General features: G+C 41.8%; 1 protein-coding gene across 2 annotated transcripts; it reads right to left on the reverse strand.

Moving 5' to 3' along the window:
• Positions 1 to 419: 419 nt before the first annotated feature.
• foxn2a (forkhead box N2a) lies at positions 420 to 22,458 on the reverse strand. Of its 2 annotated transcripts, none has more exons than XM_004556034.5 (6): positions 22,264 to 22,458; positions 10,942 to 11,516; positions 8,472 to 8,596; positions 7,563 to 7,612; positions 6,867 to 6,935; positions 420 to 4,341 (listed from the first exon to the last, which is right to left on the reverse strand). In XM_004556034.5, the coding sequence occupies exons 2-6, from the start codon at positions 11,500 to 11,502 to the stop codon at positions 3,917 to 3,919; spliced, it is 1,230 nt and encodes a 409-aa protein (XP_004556091.2). In that variant the 5' UTR covers positions 11,503 to 11,516; positions 22,264 to 22,458; the 3' UTR covers positions 420 to 3,916. The 2 variants fall into 2 exon arrangements, with proteins under 2 accessions (XP_004556091.2, XP_004556092.2); XM_004556035.5 differs by lacking the exon at positions 22,264 to 22,458 and adding an exon at positions 21,892 to 22,226.
• Between the last annotated feature and the right edge of the window lie 162 nt (positions 22,459 to 22,620).

Genomic DNA, 22,620 nt, shown 5'->3' on the forward strand with positions numbered 1-22,620 from the left:
CTGATGATGCATCCATCACTGGCGCAGCCCTGGAATTTACATTAATGCGAGGTGCACTTCTGGCAGCCGGCCATTTAAAAAAAGAAAAAAGAAAAAAAAAACATGAAGGAGAAGACAGAAAGGGAAAGTGTCATGGTGCTGCCACACTTAGTGCTGAGCAAAGCCTGCGCAGTCAAAAGAAACTGCTGGACTTGGTGGGAAATATCTCCCAGCTGTAGCACTGTTATGTGAAAACCGAGAACCACAGAGTCAAGGATCGCTGATCTTGTGGCTTTCGCAGCAGGTGACAAGATCGATCCAAAAAATTCTTACAGACAAAAAAAGAAAGAAGGAAAAAAAGAAAAAAAAAAATCAACCAAAAAAACCCACTCAAGTCAAGCCCCATTTTCCACAAAGAAACCAAAAGATGCACACGGCAATAAACAAGAACAGGTTTTTATTAATATTTTTGTAATACCATATATAATGCAATTGCATATCTTTGGCGAAAATAAATCTTATAAACATTTTATCAACAGAGGTTAGCATACAAAAACCAAAAAGGTGTGTCGGTCCAATGGACATGGCAGACAACTGACACAAACTCATACTGGGTTGGCAGCTTTGTCAAATGCAAGAAAAAAAAAATGCTCAGCACACCCATAAGAAATTAGGAAATGCAACAGAATCACATAATTAATATTTTATAACAGCTGTTGAGCAATAAGGGAACTGGGTTTGGAATTGTGCAAGTCCTGGGACCCAGAAATGTTTTGGTAGCTCACCCACAGATCGACTCGACTGGCTCGGTGTCACCTTGAGACAAACATTTCTTTTATTTCTCAAGTGCTACAGAAAGGATGAGGCTGATTTTTTTTAGCCTCTCCAAAACTTCTCTGCGGCTGTCCCGACACTCAAGAGTAGGTCTGAAAACTACACAGCAGCTGCTTGAAGACTGAGTAACTCAGATCCAGTTTTACAGTGATATTCAAAAACATTCAATAACAAAACCTGGAAGCATGAGTTATGGGGTGGCAGTACTTTTATAAAAGAGTCTTACAGCTAATCTCCAGTTTCTTTGACTACTTAAGTCATAATACCTAAACAAAACCATATGATTAAATGAGCCCAGAAGAACTTGGGGTGCGCATGGGGTGGTGTGTGTGTGTGTGTGTGTGTGTGTGTGGGGGGGGGGGGGGGGGGGGGGGGGGGGGGGGGGGAATTGGGTGCATCAATCTTAAATTTATCTACACCCCAGCTGTACATCGATTTGGCAACAGAAAAAGGTTTCAGGATCAATGTTAATTAACTGTTTTCTATCCAACCTAACAAAAAGCAAAACAAAAACATCAAGAAAACCTGGCAGTCATGGTTAAATTGAAAACACACCCGCTCTAAAGACAACAGACATTGGCAAAATACTTAATCACTGTAACAAGACAGAAAAAAAAAAAGGGGGGGGGGAGGGGGAGGAAGGTGTGTTGCTGAAAATAAACAAGGAGAAAAACAAAAATACTTATTAAAGGAAGTTCACAGAATGAAGGGAAAAAAATTACTGTGCCTAGTCATTTATTTTAAATAACCAGTGTCTGATGCGTTCGGGGGAAAAAGTCCCATAAATTAAAGTCATAAATAAGGTGATGATTAATGAACAACAATTTGTTCTTTTTTTTTTTTTTTTTCCACAGCTAAACAAGACCAGTGTATGCACTCGGTTATCAGCTGAGAACTGCGGCTTAGTCTGCAAAGAGCAGTTCCCACTCCATAGCGACAAATGTAAACCAAAAGATTGGTTATGTCACCGTACTGACCAGAGTCATCGCCCGTTTCCTGATTCAAAAACTCCAGATCACAATTACAGTGTGGCAGTAGGAGGGGTTTATAGATATTAACAAAAAAAAACAAAGCAGCCAGTTTGCAGTTTTGCATCAGTGGCACGACAAAATGTTTGGCACCGACCATGCACGCTATACTACCAGTCACACCATGTGATCCAGTACAGTGGGGGGGGAATACATTTTCCAGCTTGTTATCCTATCACTCATCTATGCTACTGTTGACTGTACGCTGCTTCTATTTGGGTTTTTTTGTTTGTTTGTTTTTTAAAAAACAGAAAACTGTGGCCTTCTATGCAAGTGGCTCGCAACTTCCCCTCAGAGAACCGCGTGCAATCAACTGACAATAAACACTCCATTTCACAGCTTGAGAAGAGAACGTGCACTTCCTTATTTTGTTCTAGGAGGAAGAGCAAGGACGAAAAACTAGCAGCCAGCCAAAACCGAGGGCACAGCACAGAGCACAAACAAGCGTCTTCAGCATCTCGCCTGCGAGCAACTGCGTGTACAGAGTTGACTTCTTTGTGACTATACTGTCCCCCTTCTTGTTATTTACATTTGGATGCTCTATGCTGTGGGTCTCAGAACAGAAAAAAACCCCAAAACAAAAAACACACACACACCTTCCTTCAAGATGTGAATTAACTTGGCCACAAGATCAGCCAACTCAAAATTACCTGTATAACTTAGTAATTATCTAAAGTACAAGGTATCATAAACAAGGCCAGAGATATAATCAAACTGCAAATCCAAATATTGGCGTGAGACGTGGCGGTCATTTACCATCCGCTCCGTTTTCCCCCTCGCCTCACTATTAGCCAACTCTGCATTCAGAAAGCCCAAAAGCAAGCAGAGCACCGAGCAGCTCTTACAGTACAGCAGTAGCAGGGAGATGTGTCATTACGATAGTACATTATATTCATTGTATTTGTCAGTAGAAGGATTAAAAAAATTTTTAAACTCTTTCTCGTGACTGTCATCCAAGGGTCCAGCTGATGTCAGCATGCACTGTGATACGCACATGTGTATGTGCACACAAAAAAGAAAATTTATGGAGGATAACCTATGAACACGCAGCGAACACCTGGCAAAACAAGGCAGATGTACCCTTTGCATAGGTTGTCGCCAAACATGAGAAAAGATGTCCCATTAACAGTGGATTGGGAAGAAAACAAACGAACAAACACAAACCGAAAGAAAACAGCTGTGCTGCAATGGCCGCGCAAAATCAAGCAAAGTCCTAGCTAACTTTGCAACTCAATTTGGCAGTGGCAGAGTAATACTATATCCACATTTTGCTAATCCTGAAAACGAGACGCGGCTCGCGTGTAGTAAGTTTATCGCATAACAAGATCATAATACTACTCCGTTCATTCGCTTAATTGTAAAGTTTAACTAGCATACTTGACTGATATATGCCACCATGGAATAATGTCAGAAAGTTAAGGTTGAGGATTAATTATTGCATCTCTTTCTTTTTTCTTCTACAAGAGCAGGAACTCCTTTCCAAACAGTGGTAATTTATTTTTCCTTTAGCACAAAACCAACAAAAAAGGAAAAATAAAAGGAGAAAATGTCAACACCAGGAGGTTAGATTTCATCTGTTACAAACATGCACTCGTTCGCTTCATAAATAGATTCACTTGGAAGAGGATACGGGTTTGAAGAGGAAGCATGCAACGCTTTGAGTTATAAAACCAGCTTTCAGCTTTTTTTTTGTTTTATTTATTTTTTTCTTCTTGTGTCACTTTTTGTCTTTGAGAGGAAACTTCTTGAATCACAGTCCTCTAATCCAACAGAAAGCAGGCAGGTCGTTTTGGATAGGTATCTTGATGGTTCTCCATAAGCCCAAACACCCACCCTCAAAAGTTACCCCCGAGTTAATGTATATGGCTTTGTTCTCCTGTGTGAACGATACTATTGCCATTTGTTTTGTTGGACAGAGATACTCCCAAACAAACAAACCAAAAAAAAAAGGAAAAGAAAAAAGGCTCAAAATGGCCAGTGAACGATCAGATTAGGAGAAGGAGGCACACTGGGACACAGGGGGTCAGAGGTTAGGGTTTCACTGGGTCCAGGGTCTTATGGGGGTAAAAGAAAATTCATTTCCTGCTAAGTTTTGTGCTCTTGACAGTGCGTTTGGAGCCCTCCGTGCAGCTGCGTATACCGGCGAGGTGCAGCAAGGAGCCGGCGGCTTCCTTCAGCTCCTCGTCCAGCTCTGGCTTGACTTCACGTCGCGCCCTCTTGCTAAGGGGCCACTTGACGGCGAGCGGACGGCGAGAAGTCTGGTGAACGCCCCTCTCGTCCCAGAGGTCGGAGTCCTCGTCGCTGTGGAAACCCTCGCTGCCGGCGCGGCGAGACTGCCTACGTTCGCAGCCGCCTTCGTCCAGGGAGGAAAGAGAAGATGAGGAGGAGCGAGAGGAGCAGCGTTGCAGGGCTGCGCTGCTGTAGTTGTGGTCCTGTTTTGGATCGCTGCTCACCAAGACAGAGTCGGGCCGAGAGAGGTCCAGAGGGCTGTCAGAATTGCCTGAGGAGAGGATGAAAGCCTGATAAGTGACCGTTCAGTGCATGAGGATGTCTTGTTACAGAGAGATAAATGACTGGTTTGAAATAAGATTTCTGAAAGAAAAAAAAAAAAAAAGTGACACCATCATTAAGACACTCGGGGGCTTTAACTTGTTTTGTTTACAAGTTTAAAGCAGAACTAAGATTTGTCTAGGACCAGCAGTGAAAACGTAGTTTTAAAATAGCTTGCTGCATGAATGTGAAAGCAGAATTAAAACTCGTGGGGGGGGACGTAAAAGACGTAGAAACTTAGAAAAAGTAAACATTTAATGATTCTGTGGGAACCTTTGCAAGAGGAAATATAAACTTTGCATTGAGAAAATAAATCAAAATCTAAACGAGAGATTTTAAAATTAACTGTGATTTCAATAAATACACCTTAACAAATACATGAAATTATTTGTTATGGTATTTTTTGCCCTGTTGAAAGATCAAGCACTAAAATCACTTCCTAAAGCTGTCTTGCTATACATTTTAAAGAAAAAAAAAAAGCCTGAGCTAGAGGTTCAGTTGAGTTTGTTCATTGTTTGTTATAGACAAACAATGAACTAATAACACAAACAGTTGTATGTTGAAGTCTGTAATGTCCAGGTTTCACTCCTATTTATTAAACAGATCCTTTTTCTGTTGTAATGGAAGAATTCTCATCCTCAGCCCACCTCCCCTGGGTCTGTTCTTGATCCTTTTTTATTCCCCATCTACATGCTTCGATTGGGTCAGGTAATCCATAAATAAAGCGTTTTCCCCGTCATGTATGTAGATAATACACAGTTGTTTGTTCTACTAAGTATCAACATAAATACAATCTCAAATCTTAAGAAGTCTCTCTGACGTTAAATCATAGATGTCACAATACAGGAACTATGTTCCCTGTCATTACCTGTAAAATCCAGAATTTAATTTAAAAGCCTTCTACTCACATCTAAAATCTTGAATAATCAGACCTGATTATATCTTAATGACGTCTTAGTACCTTACGATCCTAACAGAGCACTTTGCTCTCAGACTGCTGACTTGCTTGCGTTTGCTATAGTTTCTAAAGAGCCTATGACAGTTTGGGAGACAGACACCATCTCTACTTTTAGGATCAGGCTTGAAACTTTCTCTTTTTTTTAAAAAACTTATAGTTCGGGTTGGATCAGGTGACCCTAGCCCACCTATAGTTATGCTGCAATAGAACCGGGCAGCTGGGGGCTTCCCATGATTCCCATGTGTTTCTTCTTCACTTCCCATTTGTACACCACTATTGCATTTAATCATTCTGAATTATTCAACACTGGCCCTCTTTCTTAGTGCCCTCTGCTCTCTTAATATTGCAGGATCTTTACCTTACAATATAAAGAGCCTTGAAATGACCATTGTGATTTGGTGCTATTTAAATATAAAGTTTGAATTAAAGCGACTTAAATCTGCCCTACAACTTCAAGAATTCCACTCAAAACCTGGTTCTAATGCAAGTTTTCTTTTGACTCACAAATCACCAAAATCCTGCTTTCTACAATTAAGAAACTTTACAAAAGTTTACACATTTTTTTGTTTCCATCTCAAGCGGCCTTTGAAAAAGTCATCCATGCCACCATCTCATCGTGTTTAGACTACTGTAATTCCCTCAACTCGGGTCTCAGCCAAAGGTTCATCTCCCGCCCCCAGCTTGTTCAAAATTCAGCTGCCAGATTCTTAACAAAATCAAAGAGACCAGACTACATCACTCCTATCCTGGCTACACTGCACTGGCTTCCTGTTAGATACTGAATTGATTTTAAAAACTTATTCATTACTTTTAAAGCCTTACCCAGGCTTGCTCCTACCTACATCAGATTTCAACAGACTTTATGAACCAAGCTGCTGGTTATGCTCTTCAGGTCAGAGCCTCCTAACCCGCCCTATAGCCTGCGTCATTTTCTGATTTCCTCTCAGAGTGTTGAACTATTTACCAGAGGAACTTACCAAAATCAGTATATCCAATTTTAAATCACTTCTCAGAACTTATTTTTACAGAAAGCCCTTTTAAAATTTAACAAAAACCCTTATTCTTCATCTACCTTTTCTTTATATACAAATGTTTTTACCTTTTGATTCCTAACTTTAGCCCATCTGAAACACACTGACATGACCTAAAGAGGGCCCTTCAATCAAGACATCTTGGAGATACGGATGAATCCATTTTGCTTCATTGCTAATTTTTCATTACTAAGTGTGTAAAGTGTGAACTACAACTATTTGTGTGGTTTTAGTTTGGTGAGATTTTGTCTGTCTATTACTGCAGCTTAGATGAAGATAAAAAAAACAAAACACATTGTCTATCATTAGACAAAGCAGATATTCTGATGATTCAAAGACATTCAAACTTCTTCTTGCAGCTGTGTACATCAGAATTGAACACACACAACATCAAAGAAAATTTAAGCAATGACGGGTGGTATGTCAGGGGTTGGACACAAAGCTAAAAGAAGAGGTGAAAGTATGGCTACTTGTAGGTTGTCTTACATGGGTCAACGTGGTGCCCAGGGGCAGAGTTTAAGAGCATCATGGCAGTGGCAGCATCAATGTCAGACTCTGGAAGAGGAGAGAACATGCACGATGGTCAGTCCTACGGTGTGAAAGCATGGTAGCATGACATCCCTACTAGGACTGGCTTGACCGACTGGGCTCCATTATTTTTAAGCTATACACTCGGCGATCCAATCAGTGCTTACAGAACGCACGGGATATGCAGAGGACTCGCAAAAACAAATCAGAGTAAATATAAGCCCATGATTTTCAGAATGCATCTGATCTCATGAGATCTGACAAAGTGTCTGAAAGCCTCACAGCTCACTTCTAGGGCTCTAAATTATTAATGATTACAGTGAGACTGAGTGCTCGATACTGAGCACCAGCAGAACCTCTGCTCGTCGTCAAGGTTACAAATCCAAGAGGCAAGGGGGGGGGGGAGAGACATCGACGGGAGCTGTCAACATTATGGTCAACATGAGGCATCAATGACTTGAAAGCAACAAATCAAACCAAGAGCTGAGCATAAAAGCACAGTGATGCTGAATGTTCTGGGACTGAAATGTGCAAAGGCAACATAATCAAAACAGTGCACAAACACACGCTAACAAAACTGCACTACACATCTGCACATTGCTGGGCAAACAGCTTACAAATACGAAAACTTTGATCAATTTGCTTTTCTCTCACCTTTAAATGAGCAACCTTGTATAAAGAGATGACGAGGGGGTGAGGAGGCACTGCAGAAAGTAAACAAAGGACACCAAGAGTCAGATGATACGTTTGAAGAGCCAAATTCTGCCCTTTCAAAACTGTGTTTTTATTAAGAATTAGTTATCAAATAATTACAAATGACTACAAACCTGTTAAGATAAAATATTTCCTCAGCTTAAAAAAAAGGGATTTTAAAGTCAGGAGAAAGAAATCAAGGCTGCTCCTTATGGTATACCTCCACCTCCATGTTTCACAATAAAAGCAGAAGATATGGGTTCTGTCTACTAAAATGCTATGGTGGTGTATATGAAACTGTTACATGAAGTGTTTGTACTGTAGCTTCCCAGAAGCGTGAGTATTGGGGAAGTTCTGGGTTTGCAGAAGCTTCTGGGCATTATCATGTTTCTGTCTAAATGAATTGTTCTCAGTTTTTCCCCATTATGTTTACGGTTCAATTGCTCGTCTTATGTGTTAGTTACATTTAGCAAAGCTGTGGCATTGTGACCATAGGGAGGAGCTGGTTTGATATACATCCGAGTGTGAGGAGAATAATGCTCTTCTTGTTGTTAAACTAACAACAGAGAGTTTCAAACTGTTGTGCTCCTACCTGTCACGGGTGAGTCATCACTCACCATGGTACACTAAGTGTATTGCTGTAAGTCTAAAGGAGCTAATGGAAGCATATTGGAGTTGGTATGTGACCAAGTTCACTTTTTTTAATCATACTGAAAGCCAATCGCTAATACAAGCCTGCTCTAAATAAAGTTCAGGTATTTCCTTTTATGTCCAAAACAAATCCCTGCAAAATATATTTGAGACATAATAATTCCCTTGACCATCATAAGCAACAAATTGAACTGAATGATTAAAGTGATGACCGCTCACCTGGGTGGGGAGGCGGGTGGTGTGCAGAAGGCATGTGCGGCTGGGAAGTGCTGCTTCTTAAGAGCTTGAATTAGGTTGGGGCGGTACTCAGGGTCAACACACCAGAGCGACCCTTTTCCATTGGCCTGTAGGACAAAGCAGGGACAGTCAAATCTCTAAACCCCTGTTACAAAGTAATGAAGCTGCCAGAAAGTCCACATAAGAAACTGTGAGCAGAGGTCAGGGGGGAGGTGATCTGTTGATGTTAAACAATAAAAACCCTGTCATATGATCTTCTTTTCAGAGGATTTAACGATGGCGTCTTATCCTGTTGCCCAAACATTCCCAGTCCCCATGAACTAAGCAAAAGCTGTTACGTCATTTATTTGGTTCAACGCAAGAGAACAAAACTGACAAAAGAAAAGCAGCAGGCAGAACATTATCCTGAAAGAAACACCAAAAATACAGTATGTTCGGTCTGGCTTTCAGAAAAAAAATCCAAATAAATAAATAAAAATCAGAGCGAAAACATGCTATAAACGTTTGTGAGTTAGGTCTTTAGTAAAAATAACATGCTTTGTCACTTTGTACGATTAAATATTTGATCACATGAGTTCAATTAAAACTGTAAGTAATGAACACAATTTTAATTTTGAATCACTGAAGCCTTACAAACAATTTGCATGCAATTCCCACCTCAGCAAATTTTACATAATCATTATTTTAATGGAAGCTTTGTTCATATTTCTGTTTGGTAGCTCACAATCCTTTTCACCGCTTTGCTGCAGAACAGTGTGGCCATGTATCCCACATGTGGCTGGTATGTGTATCCTCATGCAAGATGTAAACAAAACAGGGCCCGCAACTAGTGGAGATAATAATCCACAGGGTACCTTTAAAGACTTAATGAGGACTTGAAAATCAATTTGGGTGATCTGTACAGCTGAGTAATTGCACAAAACTACAAATGACAAGATCATCATTTATCAGGGAAAAAAGTCAAGTGTGACTCAAACCTTTTAGAGATTAGTCACTGTGGAAATGCACTTCATTTCCAAATCACTTTTCAATTATAAGCTTCACAGCACCTTTTAGACACAACACGCTCAAATGGCAATGTTGAAAAAATGATGAGAATTCCTGAAATGTTTCGCTGTCAGAGCTGGTGGGACTATAGTGACCGCAGCAATGATTCAAATTTCATTACAGTCCCACAGTGAAAAATAGCAAATACCAAACTTTGCAATATAAACGCTTTTACAATGAGAGGAAATTTTTACTCAACAGCTCCCTGTGAAGAATAATTGTATCTGCTGGTGATGTGTGTGTCACTTTATCTGATGGTGGCGTATTCTTGCCCAGTCTGGGAGAATACAGCGAGGAGAATAACCTTGACTCAGATTACCAACCAGCTCTGATGCAGGAAGAAGGAAATGTCTCCATAGCAACGGAAACCACCAGCCAGTGTCATGTGAAACTGGTGCTAGTGTCTCAGCAGACGGAGGGCTCATGCTATGCACCTGCATGCTAAGCGGACTATACTGCATTGTATTGCTACACGCTGAGTGCAAACTGCCATTCCCACCCTAGATGGGCAAATATCAGGTTTTAGCCAGATACAGCCATGACATGGGGCTTCAAACCACATCCTCTCACAATGTTAAAATCTCATGATACACAGACTTCTTGGGTGTTTAGAGGGTATTGTGCCACCGCCACTGTTTACCGTTACACAGAAGAATCCAGGAATCTACTTCTCCACACTTTTTACACACACACACACACACACACACACACACACACACACACACACACACACACACACACACACACACACACACACACCCCCTTTCAGACTAAACCGTAATAACAGCCGTTAGTGAGTAAATTCACAGCTTTACTAACTTTTCAAATTCACAGACATGTGTGCACACTATATGCAGTATGTGTTCTTCCCTTTGTTACAAGCATGTGAACATGAGTAGGCCAGCTTCTCTTTTTTCCCCTTGTTATTTGTCGCCACTACTTGTAGAAACACAAGCTACCATAAATGATGTGTATGTCTGCCAGGACCAGGTAGACAAAGATTGTTCTTTGTGCACTTTCAGGACTTAAGGTCGCGTTTGCTTCCTTTGTGCAGTGTGGGTTCAGATTGTGGGAGGCTTCTCTCTAGCTGCACTACCTTGACGTGTTTCTAAAGATATTGTCCTATCTCGGTGTGCGGTGTTTGCATATCCTCTGGAGGAGGAGGATCTTTGACCTTGACTGGATTCCACCCTTATCATAGCCGAGTCAGAGTTCTGTGCAGCTGTGTGTCACATGAGCCATGTGGCAGCTTCACACTCTAGCACACTGTTTGCTAACAGTGCTAAACAAAGCCACTGTAACTGTAAATGTCACATCATCAAACAGATGCATGCTGACAACTACAGAAGGATAACTGTAAATCTAAGTGACGTGCATAAAAGTTTGAAGTCACTTTGAGACCTACCTTTCCCAAGCTCCTTTCGACCTTGCGGAAGCATTTGTTCAGGGACAAGTTGTGACGAACTGAGTTCTTCCAGCCAGTGGGAGCGTTGGAGAAATACGGGAAGTGCTCGAGTATCCAGCCGTAGATTTCTTTGACAGGCAACGACTTGCTGGGAGACTGCTCGATGGCCATGTAGATGAGCAGGGAAAATGAGAAAGGTGGTTTCGACTTCATCGAATCCCTCTCCCTGCCTCTGTTGTGTGACGAAGATGAGGAGGACGACGGGCCCTGGTTCGACCCGTAGTCTCCTTCTATGTCAAAGAGGGGGCTGCCGCTCGTCTGAGCTTCGGGGCCCCCGAGAGTAAAGTTCTGAAGCAGGTTCTCGTGGAGCCAGTTGAGGTTAGTGAGCTCCTCATCCTCGGTGCCTCCGGTACGATCCACGCTAGTTGCCAGCGGACTGGACGCGCACTCCGCCTCGGGCAGCGTTCCTACACCGCAGACACCTCTGAGCCCTGCCCGCTCCTCTTGCATACCCGGAATTTCCGTTTTCTTATCTGGTGACATCCCAATAATTGGACCCATTAAATCAAAGAGGTCTGGAGAGAAAGAAAAAAGAAGGTTGTTAATATCAAGCAGCAAAGACAAGACCAAAAAAGGTACATTTTTAAAAAAAATTACCATCAAAAAAGGAAGATTTCAAAGTAATTTAAAAGCAAAGTTTGCAGTATGAAATAACTCAAAGTGACATTTTGGAAGGATGTGCTCTTCCAAGCGTTGGCCTTGTTTTCTTAAGTTTCCCTGGGGGCACACCCCCTGTTGCTGTCGGCCTCTATTGCAATTCATGGCCCTCTCACTGCCTCTCTCATCCATCCCTGCCGAGGACCAAGAGGCTCTCAGCCCCCCTCCTCCTCCTCCTCTCGACTCCACGTGAGGACCTTCGAGGACATCCTCTCAAGTAAGTGAACTGACTTAAGGCTCCACTCCTCAACGCCTACCTCGTTTCAGACAAGACCCAGCTGCTCGTTATGTGTAAATGAGCATGAAACCAGCCAGCGACTGCAGGAATAAGTGCAAGGACTCCATCTTACAGATTGGATAGCTCTTACGGACCGAAATACATTCAGCCAGGATCAAGTCTGCATTTGTCGCATGGCATATTAAGTTGTGTAAAGAGGCTACAAGCCTAAGAGTTGTCAGTCATTTAGGAGCACGGGGAAATGCCAGAGCACTTTATCATTAACAAAATGAACCTGAGTACACTTATCAATACTTTTTAACATGAGCTCTGAAGAGGCCTTTTATCTTAAACACCAGAGTTCCTGTCGCAGTTTAAGTTGAAGCTCGAGTGAGAAATGATCTGGGCTACAGACAAACCTACATTACTGGAAATTTAAACTAAGCATCACATTATCTGAAAATAAATTTTGTCCCCATAAAATACAAGCAGCAGTTTGTGTGCAGTACTTATTGTGATTTGTTATTATGTGAATAATGTTGAATCGAACTGCTTGTTGAGGCCAAGAGCACAAAGAGATCACTCCGCGTGTCAGCTCACAACAAGCTTTATGTCCTGGGTGTCACCATGACAACCCTGCCATCCCTTCAATTAAGAGCAGAAATCCCACAAGCAAGAATCCATAAGAAAAATAATTAACCCACCCTGAGCTGACTCTGGCACATTCAAATCACTGAAAAGAAAGCCTCTGAAAAGAAATGCTTCTACTGAGGTCTACAGCATGTCCCGATTCTGGGAAGGTCTAGGATGTTCTGGATCTGGACTTTGATGGGAATTAGACTGGACGGTCAGAGAGGTAAAGTCGCAGCGTGGTGGTGGATGGGCATGCCTTTTCATTTCTGTGATAAGAACTGGGTCAAACTCATGTGTTTGCACAGTGGCAAAGACAGGAGTGAGAGTGTGCGCGCACACAAACATACACACAAATCAGTTTGTCAAACCCAGTCAGTGTGGACAGGAGGGGGGGAAAGAGGCATTAGTGCATTTAAAAAATGACCTTTAAACTCTCAATAAGCAGATAAACCTACAGCAGATGGATACTATTCTGGTTATGGCCCCAATTCTCTCCTTTTGGCCATGACTGTGACCCTCTCTTTTGGGGCTCAAAAGAAGAAAAGTCTAGCCTTCCAAGTGGACATTTGGGGGGGGGGGGGGGGGGGGAAATGACACAAGGAGAGCAGGGCTAGGTGTTCGAGCCAAGGAGAGGAGCTAGGCCTAGACGTCTGTGATTTCTTACACAATAAAAGTGTGCATTTCAGTGTATGTGTATATACTCCTGTTATAACAGCACATTGTCTTAGATTTATCATGCATTCTGGATTTCAGTTCTTTCCCCGGGTAGTGGATATTCCAGCGCAGCTGAATTGCTCTAGTGCATCACATAAACGTCTGCGATTTAAATTACAGATAAAAAAGGAAGCAAGTCAATAAGTTTTCCAGGCCAAAGGCAAAGTGTCAGGCAGCATCAACCCAGAAAGAGATAACAATAGGGAGAAGACTTTTCTGAAAGGACCGAGCGTGACAGAAGGTTTGACAGAGAGACCTAGACATGTGAGAAAGACAGAGAGAGAGGCAAGTGAGGCTTAGAGGTAGTAAGGTAGGCTGTGCAAGGCATCGTCAATCTAGGCTGAATCACAGCTCTCAGCAAAGCAAAGTTATTAAATATGTCAACAAGCAAGAAAGAAATGAAGAAGCAGAGAGACAAGTGCACATGTTCAGAAGAAAATATTATTCATGCTTCCTAAAAGCATTACAGACTATGTTTATACTGACTTTATTCTCTCAGGATAAGCTCTTTGGGACATATCATCTTAAAATACATTTAGCCATGTTTGGGCCAAATATCTAGTTCATTTAGACAAATTAGGTGAACGGCAACAATTTGGGGCAGATTTTTTAGCAGATTCTCAATATTTATGTATGTTCTTATGCAGGAGTGATAGAAAGGACACTTGGGGATTTCATGACAAGAAACCCAGTCTTTTTAAAATGTAGTTAAATGGAAAACAGCCTGCTGACCAACAACTAAGCCCTTTTTTGTGAGTATAAATATATAGGTCACAGGAGGGAAGAAGTCAGCAAAGGTGTGGCAAAAAAAAAAAAAGATACGTCAGCTCGTTTGACTAAAAGGTGTGGCCACTTATATGCCACAGTTGGTTGTAAACCCTTGATAGCCCGATTCTGTTTTATGTCAGAGAGACATGAAGAAGATGTAATATAGCTAAAGTATCAGATCAGGGATTAACATTAAAGCACAACAGAGCTTCACCTCAGTTCTTCTTCCCAAACTTGACCTCTCAGCTGGGCCTCTGGGTGCCAAAGAGAGCTTATCCTCTTTTAAATAGCTCCTCCTGATGACTTGCCATTTGAATATCAACAGAGGCACAGTGGACGGATGAGAGGGCTGTCGTGCATCCAGCCAAACACAGGAAGTGTTTTACCATGACTGCAGCTGGTCAATTACCACTGCTGCTGCAATGATTGCAGTTATCATTGCTCTTATGAAAAGGCATCAAAGAGAGGCGGCTGGGAATCCACTGAATAATGGGATAGTAGTATGTAAAGAGCAGAGAGGGGAGAGGGAGCTAATAAGCCAGACTGGCCTGTTGACTGCTACTCATCCTTGAAAATACACCAAAGCTGCAATGGCGCTGACCTGATGGCTCATCTGCAAGTTAAAATAGCCGTGCGATCCGCCAGCCTCATCATATTCATGTGCAAACAGGCAGGCTAACAGCAGGTGCCAAGGCACATTTTTCTCCCCTTTCAAATTGCTCTTTTATCCTGTTAAGCACTTAGCCCATTCAAAAATACACAAAGACATATGGAGATAGCTTTAAGTGGGAAATCAAACCGTTGAGATGTCAGATATGTACAGTGGAATTTAAAGGAGATGATAGTGGCATTAAAATACAGAGATACTGCTTTGAGATGTTTTCTGGGAGCGAATCTCACAATTAGGACTCAGTTGCCACGGCAGCCAATGCTGTAAGGGAAGCAATTGTGCTCATGTCTGTGCATGAAGAGAGGGCTAATGTGGGGGAGATCAATACAGGCGGAAAATGCTGAGAGCAGCAGTCTGCTGCTGTTCTCCACAAACCTGTCTGACAAAGAGCGGCGAGAAAGGCCACTGCCAACCTGGATGTCACGGCACTACTGACTAAGCTATTAAGGCCTACTTCATATAACACAGAAATTATGCTCCCAAAAAATCTGTTTTGTTAAGCAAACTGCTTTCATACGATTCTCCTCTGCAAAACAAAAAGAAAAAGGAAAAACAACCTCTGTATAGATAACAGCCTCGAGTTCATACGCTGACACCACACCCTATTCCAAAGAAACAAACCAGTTGACACAAACCAGTTACACCTCTACAACAGATACACAAAGGTGTGCCGCAAAGCCCCATTGTGATGGCTGTTATTCGAAACCCTAACTGATATTTAGGCAACTACCCAGTCTGGCTGGAGCTCTAAAAATGTGAATGAAACAAAAGGAGGGGGGACTGAGTTAGAGTGGGAGAAGCAGGCAGAGAGAGAGAGGCTGTTCCAGAGCGGGTTAGCCAAGTGGCCTGCTCTTTTATTTTACAAGGGTGGGGGTTAAACCGTGTCATAATAAATAAAGAATCTATTACTTTGAAAGGTAAATTAGGCTACTATTAAAGCACGCCCTAACGATACATTTCTGACTAAAACTTGTCAAAGACTTTAACGGATCTCCTCAGCGTCCGAGGTGAAAGCAAATGAAAAAGCTTGCACAAAGCATTACAACTGGCCCCACACTCTGCTCGCACAAAGGAGCAGTTGTTTTTGCTCTAGTCATGTTTCCGAAGTGCTCAGTATTCACCTCGCACTTTCAAACAGAGGACCGGGAGGGAAGGAAACACCTCCTGCCTGTTGAGGAAGTTCATTTTCAGACAACAAATTCAGACTTCACACAGAGACAGTTAGGCCCGCTATACGACAAAAACAGTGAAATCGAGCAGCACGAGGCTACAAGGTAGCGTCTATTGAAGCAACAGTATTTACTCGGCCAATCTAGGAGTTCCATCTTCGTGTAGCTTACAGATAGCTGGCAAACACCCTGGCTGGACCTAATGTATCAACTAATGAAATCACTCAGGGAAAAACAAGCGATCAAAAGGCCGGGCAATGGCTCGGTTCATGTTCGTCAGTGACACTAACCTCCTCCAACAACTTCAGAGTCAAACGCTCAAGACTGCACTTTGACTGTCAACAGAGGTGAGGCCTTCCAAAGTACATGCCAGTCCCTAGCCAACACTGAAACCTTATCTTTCCAGTCATGTGCCTGTAAGTTCAGCATACCGACACACACAACAACCTCAGTTCCTCTCAAATATTAAAAAACAACAAAAAAACAACAACAACAACAAAAAACAACTTCATGCTGTATGCTTGCAAACACAGCTCCACGGTCTTGTAGGAAACGGCTGAAATTAGAACGTTTCTATAATTGTCAAGGGTCAGTCCTTGAGTATGAGAAAACTTTCTATGTGCAGTAAAATACAACAGTGTTTGCAAATGAAACGCAGAAAACACCAAAAAAGCCCCACGGGGAACTCAAATGAGGAAAGACTTCTTTCCTGATTTTACAAAATAAATAAATAAAACATTATTGGGCTCTGACAAAACCATGATAGATATCCATGTCAACCACGAAGCTCCAGCAGAATGAAAATATTTACTGAATCTCCCCATTTGACTTAATCGACCAAAGCACACACACGTGGCAAACAAATATAAGCACACAGCTACTGAGCTCTGCCCGCTCCATATATAAGAAGTTTTGAACCCTTCACTTAAAAAGCTGACCTCTTGCTTTATACATTACAGACTTTACAAATTCTGCTTTCCATGTGTTGCTGTTTAACATCAAATTATAAATATGAACCATATGGTAACAGCAACAATAGTCACCAAGAGTTGTTTACTATCGACTCAGTATTGTTATTAGGCAGTATTATAATAACTGCATCTTAATTAGTGCTGAACAACCTCGTTATTCTGCCAATCATCACTTATTCAACCTTTTCCATTAGAGCACTGAATACCAACTACTTAAAATGGTCAGTGAAAAGTCACAAAATACTTGCTTTTTTCAGCAGCAGAGAAACTACCGAGTGTAATCATTTACCGTTTATTATAAACAATGAATATACATTCTTGATGGTGAAAGGGCATAGTAGAAATCTAGTTATTCCAATGCCGTTTACTTTTTGAGATGCAGCTTTTTGAAAGAGCAAAGATTTGGTCTAGTAATACAAGCTCATCAATTATTCTATGATTGAGTCATTTAAAGTACACGGCCCAGTATAAAATTCTTATTTAAAGGCGGTCAGTCTGTTTGACATTTACATTTGACTTTGTCCAAACACCTAAGCTACAGTTGTAGAAATTCTGAGACACTTAAACTGACACTGATATATGATACTTAGTGAGGATTTACAGACAAGCTGGTAAGCCTGTGTTGTTGTTGTCGTATCAATTAAATAAATCTTTTTATTTCTGCCTAAGCAAATGAGACAAAGAGCCACTGTGACAGAGGACACGGCCGTCCTTACCCCTTCCTTTCTCTCAATCAAGGAAACAGCCACATCAGTTGTTGCTTTCAGTGAGGCGGGCCCTAATGGGCTGTGTCTCGAGTCCACACAGTCAGAAATGAGACAGGCAAAGGAGCAGTCAGGGGGTGGGGGGCTGTAGAGGGAGGCGACTCACCATAGAGTCAATCAAGAGATGTAAAACAATAAGTAGAGTAGACAGAGGGGCACCGCGAGAAGGAGATAACCGCTGCCAGTATGCGACGTCTAAACAGACGCTTAAAGAGGGAAAAACTGATTTTCAGATCACGCAGAATCAACCTGTTTTGTCTTTTTGCCAGCTTGTGACATTAATTACAACACTGACGCCAGTTTGTAAAACAGCTGTGCCAAGCTCAGGGCATAAAAATAGATGCCATTTAGCTGCACGGTGAACTCTCAAGAGAGACTAAATAATGTGAAACATCGCAAAGAGCAGACAAGCTGATCACCCAAATAGGACAGAAAAAATAAATAATGACCAGGAAGGCCACAGGAGCGAGTGGGCGTGTGAGTGGAAACATGTCTTTTCAGGTGTTGACATTTACAACTCACTTCAGAGCTAGCCCCCTATGTTTGATTAGAAGAATGTGACAGACCCAAAACAACAACAACACACAGCATACTCCTGGGGATGCCCCTCCTTTATGACTAATCAGGGGCTCTGGTTAAGTGATCACTCAAGCTATCCATTACAAAACTGCATGAAGCATAAAGTCAGGCAGGCCACTGTCAACAGCCAGAACTCAAGGTCACTGATTAGTGGCTAATCTCAAGTAATTATTTGTTTAATTGAACAAGTTAAAGTTGGAAAAAAAATGGTCCAAAGAAGTAATTTGAAACTACTGGAGACTTACTTTAGGCTTTAAATCAATCAACAACAACAAAAAATGCAGAACACCTGCTAAAATTTAGATATTCTATTTTCAAATGTGATTAAACTTTGCAATATGCACACAACAGCAGCATCGTGGTAACACAGTCACTTCAAGAAACCAAACTTCCTTATTCTGCCAGTTATCAGTTGTTCAGCTTTTTCCAATACAGCACCCGAGCACCAACTATTTAAAATGTTCAGTAAAAAGTCAAAGTACTTGGTAATGACAGGGATTGCAGAGAACAGTAGGTCACAAATCTCTGAGCACAAATCTATTAAGCCAATCCGTGAGAAACCAGCTTTACTCTGCGTTAAGCAATCCCCCCAAAAAAGTTGCTGCCGCGTGGGTCAGCTTTCGTAATGAATTCAAAAACCACAGCCGCTCGCATATCTATAGAGAACATGGTGGATTTTTCAGAGGACACAATCTTTCATCAGCTCCAGGTCAAAGTACACAACTCTGTGATAAGACCGATTACATGGCAGCAGCAGCACTTTTAAACTGAGCGTGTTGTGTCATTCGTTTGGATAAAAGGTAACAGCCACATGACAGAACAGGCCCAAGCCGTCTCCTTATTACTACATTTAATCGGTCATACTTAACACTAGGGCTGCCACGATTAGTCGACTAGTCACGATTATGTCGACTATTAAAATCGTCGACGACTAATTTAATAGTCGACGCATCGTTTGAAGCTTTGTAAGATCACAAAGGACGCAGGAATGAGTACCGGTAGTAGGATTTAAGAGTGTAATAACGGACTGAAACAGAAGATGGCAGCACTGCATGTACAAGGATGCCAGCTGCCGTTAAACCCCGAAGAAGAAGAAGCTGTGTCCCAGAATTCATAGCGCAGCTGTCAACAATGGCGGCAGCTAGTTAGTTTTAACTTTACTCTTATTATTCTTTCTGGGGCACAAAATAAACGTTTAACATATTTTCAGGCTTGAATGTAGCTGTGTAAACCTCAAATATCTGCTCAGTTTATCAAGACACCACATATTTTCAAAAGCGCTCCGACGTTTTCGGAGACGTCTGTTACCCACTAGCTCGTTAGCTAGGCGGGGGCAAGGCTAACTAGAGCCGTGAGAACACCGGACTCCCGGCAAATCGTTTTCAAACCCACCACCGTCTTTCGCTAGTCAGGTTAAACATATATATAAGTCACTTAGATAACTTAAAAATGTTATTGTTTGGCTTTCTTTAGTATTTTATTTGTTCCTGAGTAAATCGGTTTGGCTGAGATTAAAGTTATAGTTTTTGCACAGCTAAAACTGTCAAGCAGACAGCTGATTGTCAGAAGTGTGAGACGCTGGAGAATATACTCCAGTGTCCTGTTATATTTTAGAAAGCAAGGAGTTTATTAAACTTCACTGAAATAATCTGCAAATTTCATTAAAAATTAATAAACTACCATCTTGTCTTTATTTTTAGTTAGCACAAACACTTCAAGCTGTAAGCTAATGATAGTTATATAAGACCAGATGCTGCTGGTGCAATAAGCTGTACGCTGTACGTCCAATGGATGATGATCTGATTAGTCGACTAATCGCAAAAATAATCGGTGACTAGTCGACTATCAAAATAATCGTTTGTGGCAGCCCTACTTAACACATTGGGATAATGGATGTAAGATTTTATTTGGCCGTGCGAAACTCGGTCAACAAAAAAATGTGCTGCGGTGGTCTTTTCAGTGACGTTGCTTCATTGTTATACATCCTCTGACGAGTGCTTTCCTGTTCTCCCATCAGTACAGTAGACTCGAGCGACATTTACACCACTGTGGTTACCAAGTTGTGAAAATGAAGTGTGGAATTCTTGAGCGTATGCGTGGAGCTTGAGATACATTTGACACCCCTGCGTCTACTATTGTGCTCAGCTGGTGTAAAACAGCACCCAAAAAAGTGAATAAAACTGCTATTAGTGTAATCAAAAGATGGACCTGATACCTTAACTATGTGACTATGTGGGCATCAATTAGACTATCTTTTCGTTTGTTACTATTTCATTAAATGACTCTTTCATAGGCTGTCAAAACACCCACAGAGTTTACCGTCAGGAAGTTCAAGCAAAAGATTCCAAACAATGTCATGAACGAGTCGTCGTGCAGTCAAGTTGTAAATTTCAGTTTCATATTGTCATCTCACGGCGATCTCACTCGTAAGTCTACCAGTTACCTTTTCAAACACAGCGTACTGTTAGCAGACCCATTCAAAAAGAGCAGAAATAAGACTAAGTAGTCTCCTTCCCATTTCCCCTGTCTTTTGCCTCTTACAAAGCCTGTCTATAGTGTCAATTCCAACATCTCAAATAACCTTGTGATGGTGCATATATAAAGATAATTCAAAAGGTACTGACAGTGTTTTCGATCCCTGAAGACATGTAGCCATTTCACATTGCAATAACCACATCAGTGGGTTACAGCAGGTCTTATTTATAGTAATGAATGTCTATTCTCGGATCCAAAAGTGCTTACCCTTCAGAGGCTTCTGCACAAATACATACATGAGTGGATACATGTCAGTTTTACAAAGACACCAGATGGTTTGACCCCACAATATGACCACAAAGATTCTGGCATTAAAATAATGGCAGACTGACAACATCTGTTTCTTTTTTGTCTTCTTCTGTCCCTTAAGCTCCTGGTGTCTTTGTCTTCTATTTATCACCAGGGCTTTAACAACTGTCAGGCAAAGTGAAAGGAACAATGTCAGTCTACTTGTCTCTCCATCACATTTCCCCCCCTTCAAATATACGAATAAAACCTCAGTGCACATAATGAATTTTAGATGAGGTTTGTCCAGTCCAGTAAATGCAATGCTAACAGGCAGCAAGGTAGGAAACATCACACACAAACACCAGAAACAACACATGAAAGTATATAAAGGTCTATTCAACAGCAAAATATAAATTATAGCCAACTGCAGTAGGCAGAGATGTTTTTCCTACAGTCTGACATTGTTTGTAGAGCACTCTGTATCTGGGACAATCTTGTGATAATCCATTACATCATGTGGCTAGCCAGTGTAGCCTCCAAACCTCTGGTGCCGTCGATATATATATATATAATGAAATATTCAACTATTTATAGCTATCAGGGAAGATGTGTCTGAACAGTATCAGGAGTAATAAGTCGCTCAATTTTTCTACCTACTACAGACTGACAAAACAGGCGAAAGACGTTCAAAGACACAATGAGACTCAAAATCGGTGGAAAGGATACGCTGAAAGTGCTGTTAGCACAGAAAACTGATATGCTCCGGAGCTACTAACAGGCACACAGCACTTAAAACACTTCACACTCACACACATACAAGCAACCACAAGTCAGACGCACAACGAGGAATACAAAGTTACGAGCAATTACGCGGAGTATTGCACAACATTTCCCGACACACGGGGTTTGTTACGAAGGAACTTGTCTCCGTTTTAATTAGCCGTATTTTCACTAAGTTCACTAAATGTTACTAGCTTTAACTCACCGAGAAACAACCGTCAGGCAGAGCAGCGTTAGCAGCCGCTCGACAGGTCAGGGGAAGGCACATATACCGCCTAGCATTAGCATTACATTTTAACTGGAAGAGCAGAAAGGGATCTGTTTGAATGTTTCAAAACACTCTTTGGTGTTATAAGTAATATCCCTTTATGCTCTCCAAGACATAAGCCCGGAGAAGAGAGAAGTAACGTTAACATTAGCTAGCTGGCCACATGCTGTCGCTTGATTTGCCATGCTGGCTGGCTGCTCTAAGCAAAGTCACTTGACCACATTTACTTTTAGCTTGTTCGAAACACAGCCCGGATCCTGCCGAACACTTATTTAATTACAACCCACTTAAAAACAATCGGCTACTCACAATCATGCACGGCGTGCCTCGGTGCGGTGCGTTTAAAGACACGTCTGCGCGCAGTTTATTCAGATGTCTTGTCTGTCTCACACACAATGTCAGAGATCAGATCAGCAGCTGCTTCCTCCATACACGCAGCGCGCAGATCACACAGCGCACGGCAACGCTACCAAACCCCTCGCCGTCGTCATGGCAACAGGTCCACTTCAGCCAATCAAAACTCCTCCCCTCCTATCTCCCCTGGCAACTGCCGCAGCGCTGGAACTCCGCGAACGCGCACGCCATCCAATTTTTTTTTTCTATCGTGCAATGTGCTTTCACTTCTATCACCAGCTGCACGTAATCTATAGGAAGTATTTTTAAAAT

Source organism: Maylandia zebra, linkage group LG13, assembly GCF_041146795.1.
Source record: "Maylandia zebra isolate NMK-2024a linkage group LG13, Mzebra_GT3a, whole genome shotgun sequence".
Lineage (NCBI taxonomy): Eukaryota > Metazoa > Chordata > Actinopteri > Cichliformes > Cichlidae > Maylandia > Maylandia zebra.

Bases quoted from the DNA above. Each gene is read 5' to 3' on its own strand.
- foxn2a (XM_004556034.5), bottom strand. From the start codon at position 11,502: ATGGGTCCAATTATTGGGATGTCACCAGATAAGAAAACGGAAATTCCG. The intron at 8,597-10,941 runs GTAGGTCTCAAA...TTTGTCCTACAG, and splicing joins TCGAAAGGAGCTTGGGAAAG to GCCAATGGAAAAGGGTCGCT. The intron at 7,613-8,471 runs GTGAGCGGTCAT...TACTTTCTGCAG, and splicing joins CCACCCGCCTCCCCACCCAG to TGCCTCCTCACCCCCTCGTC.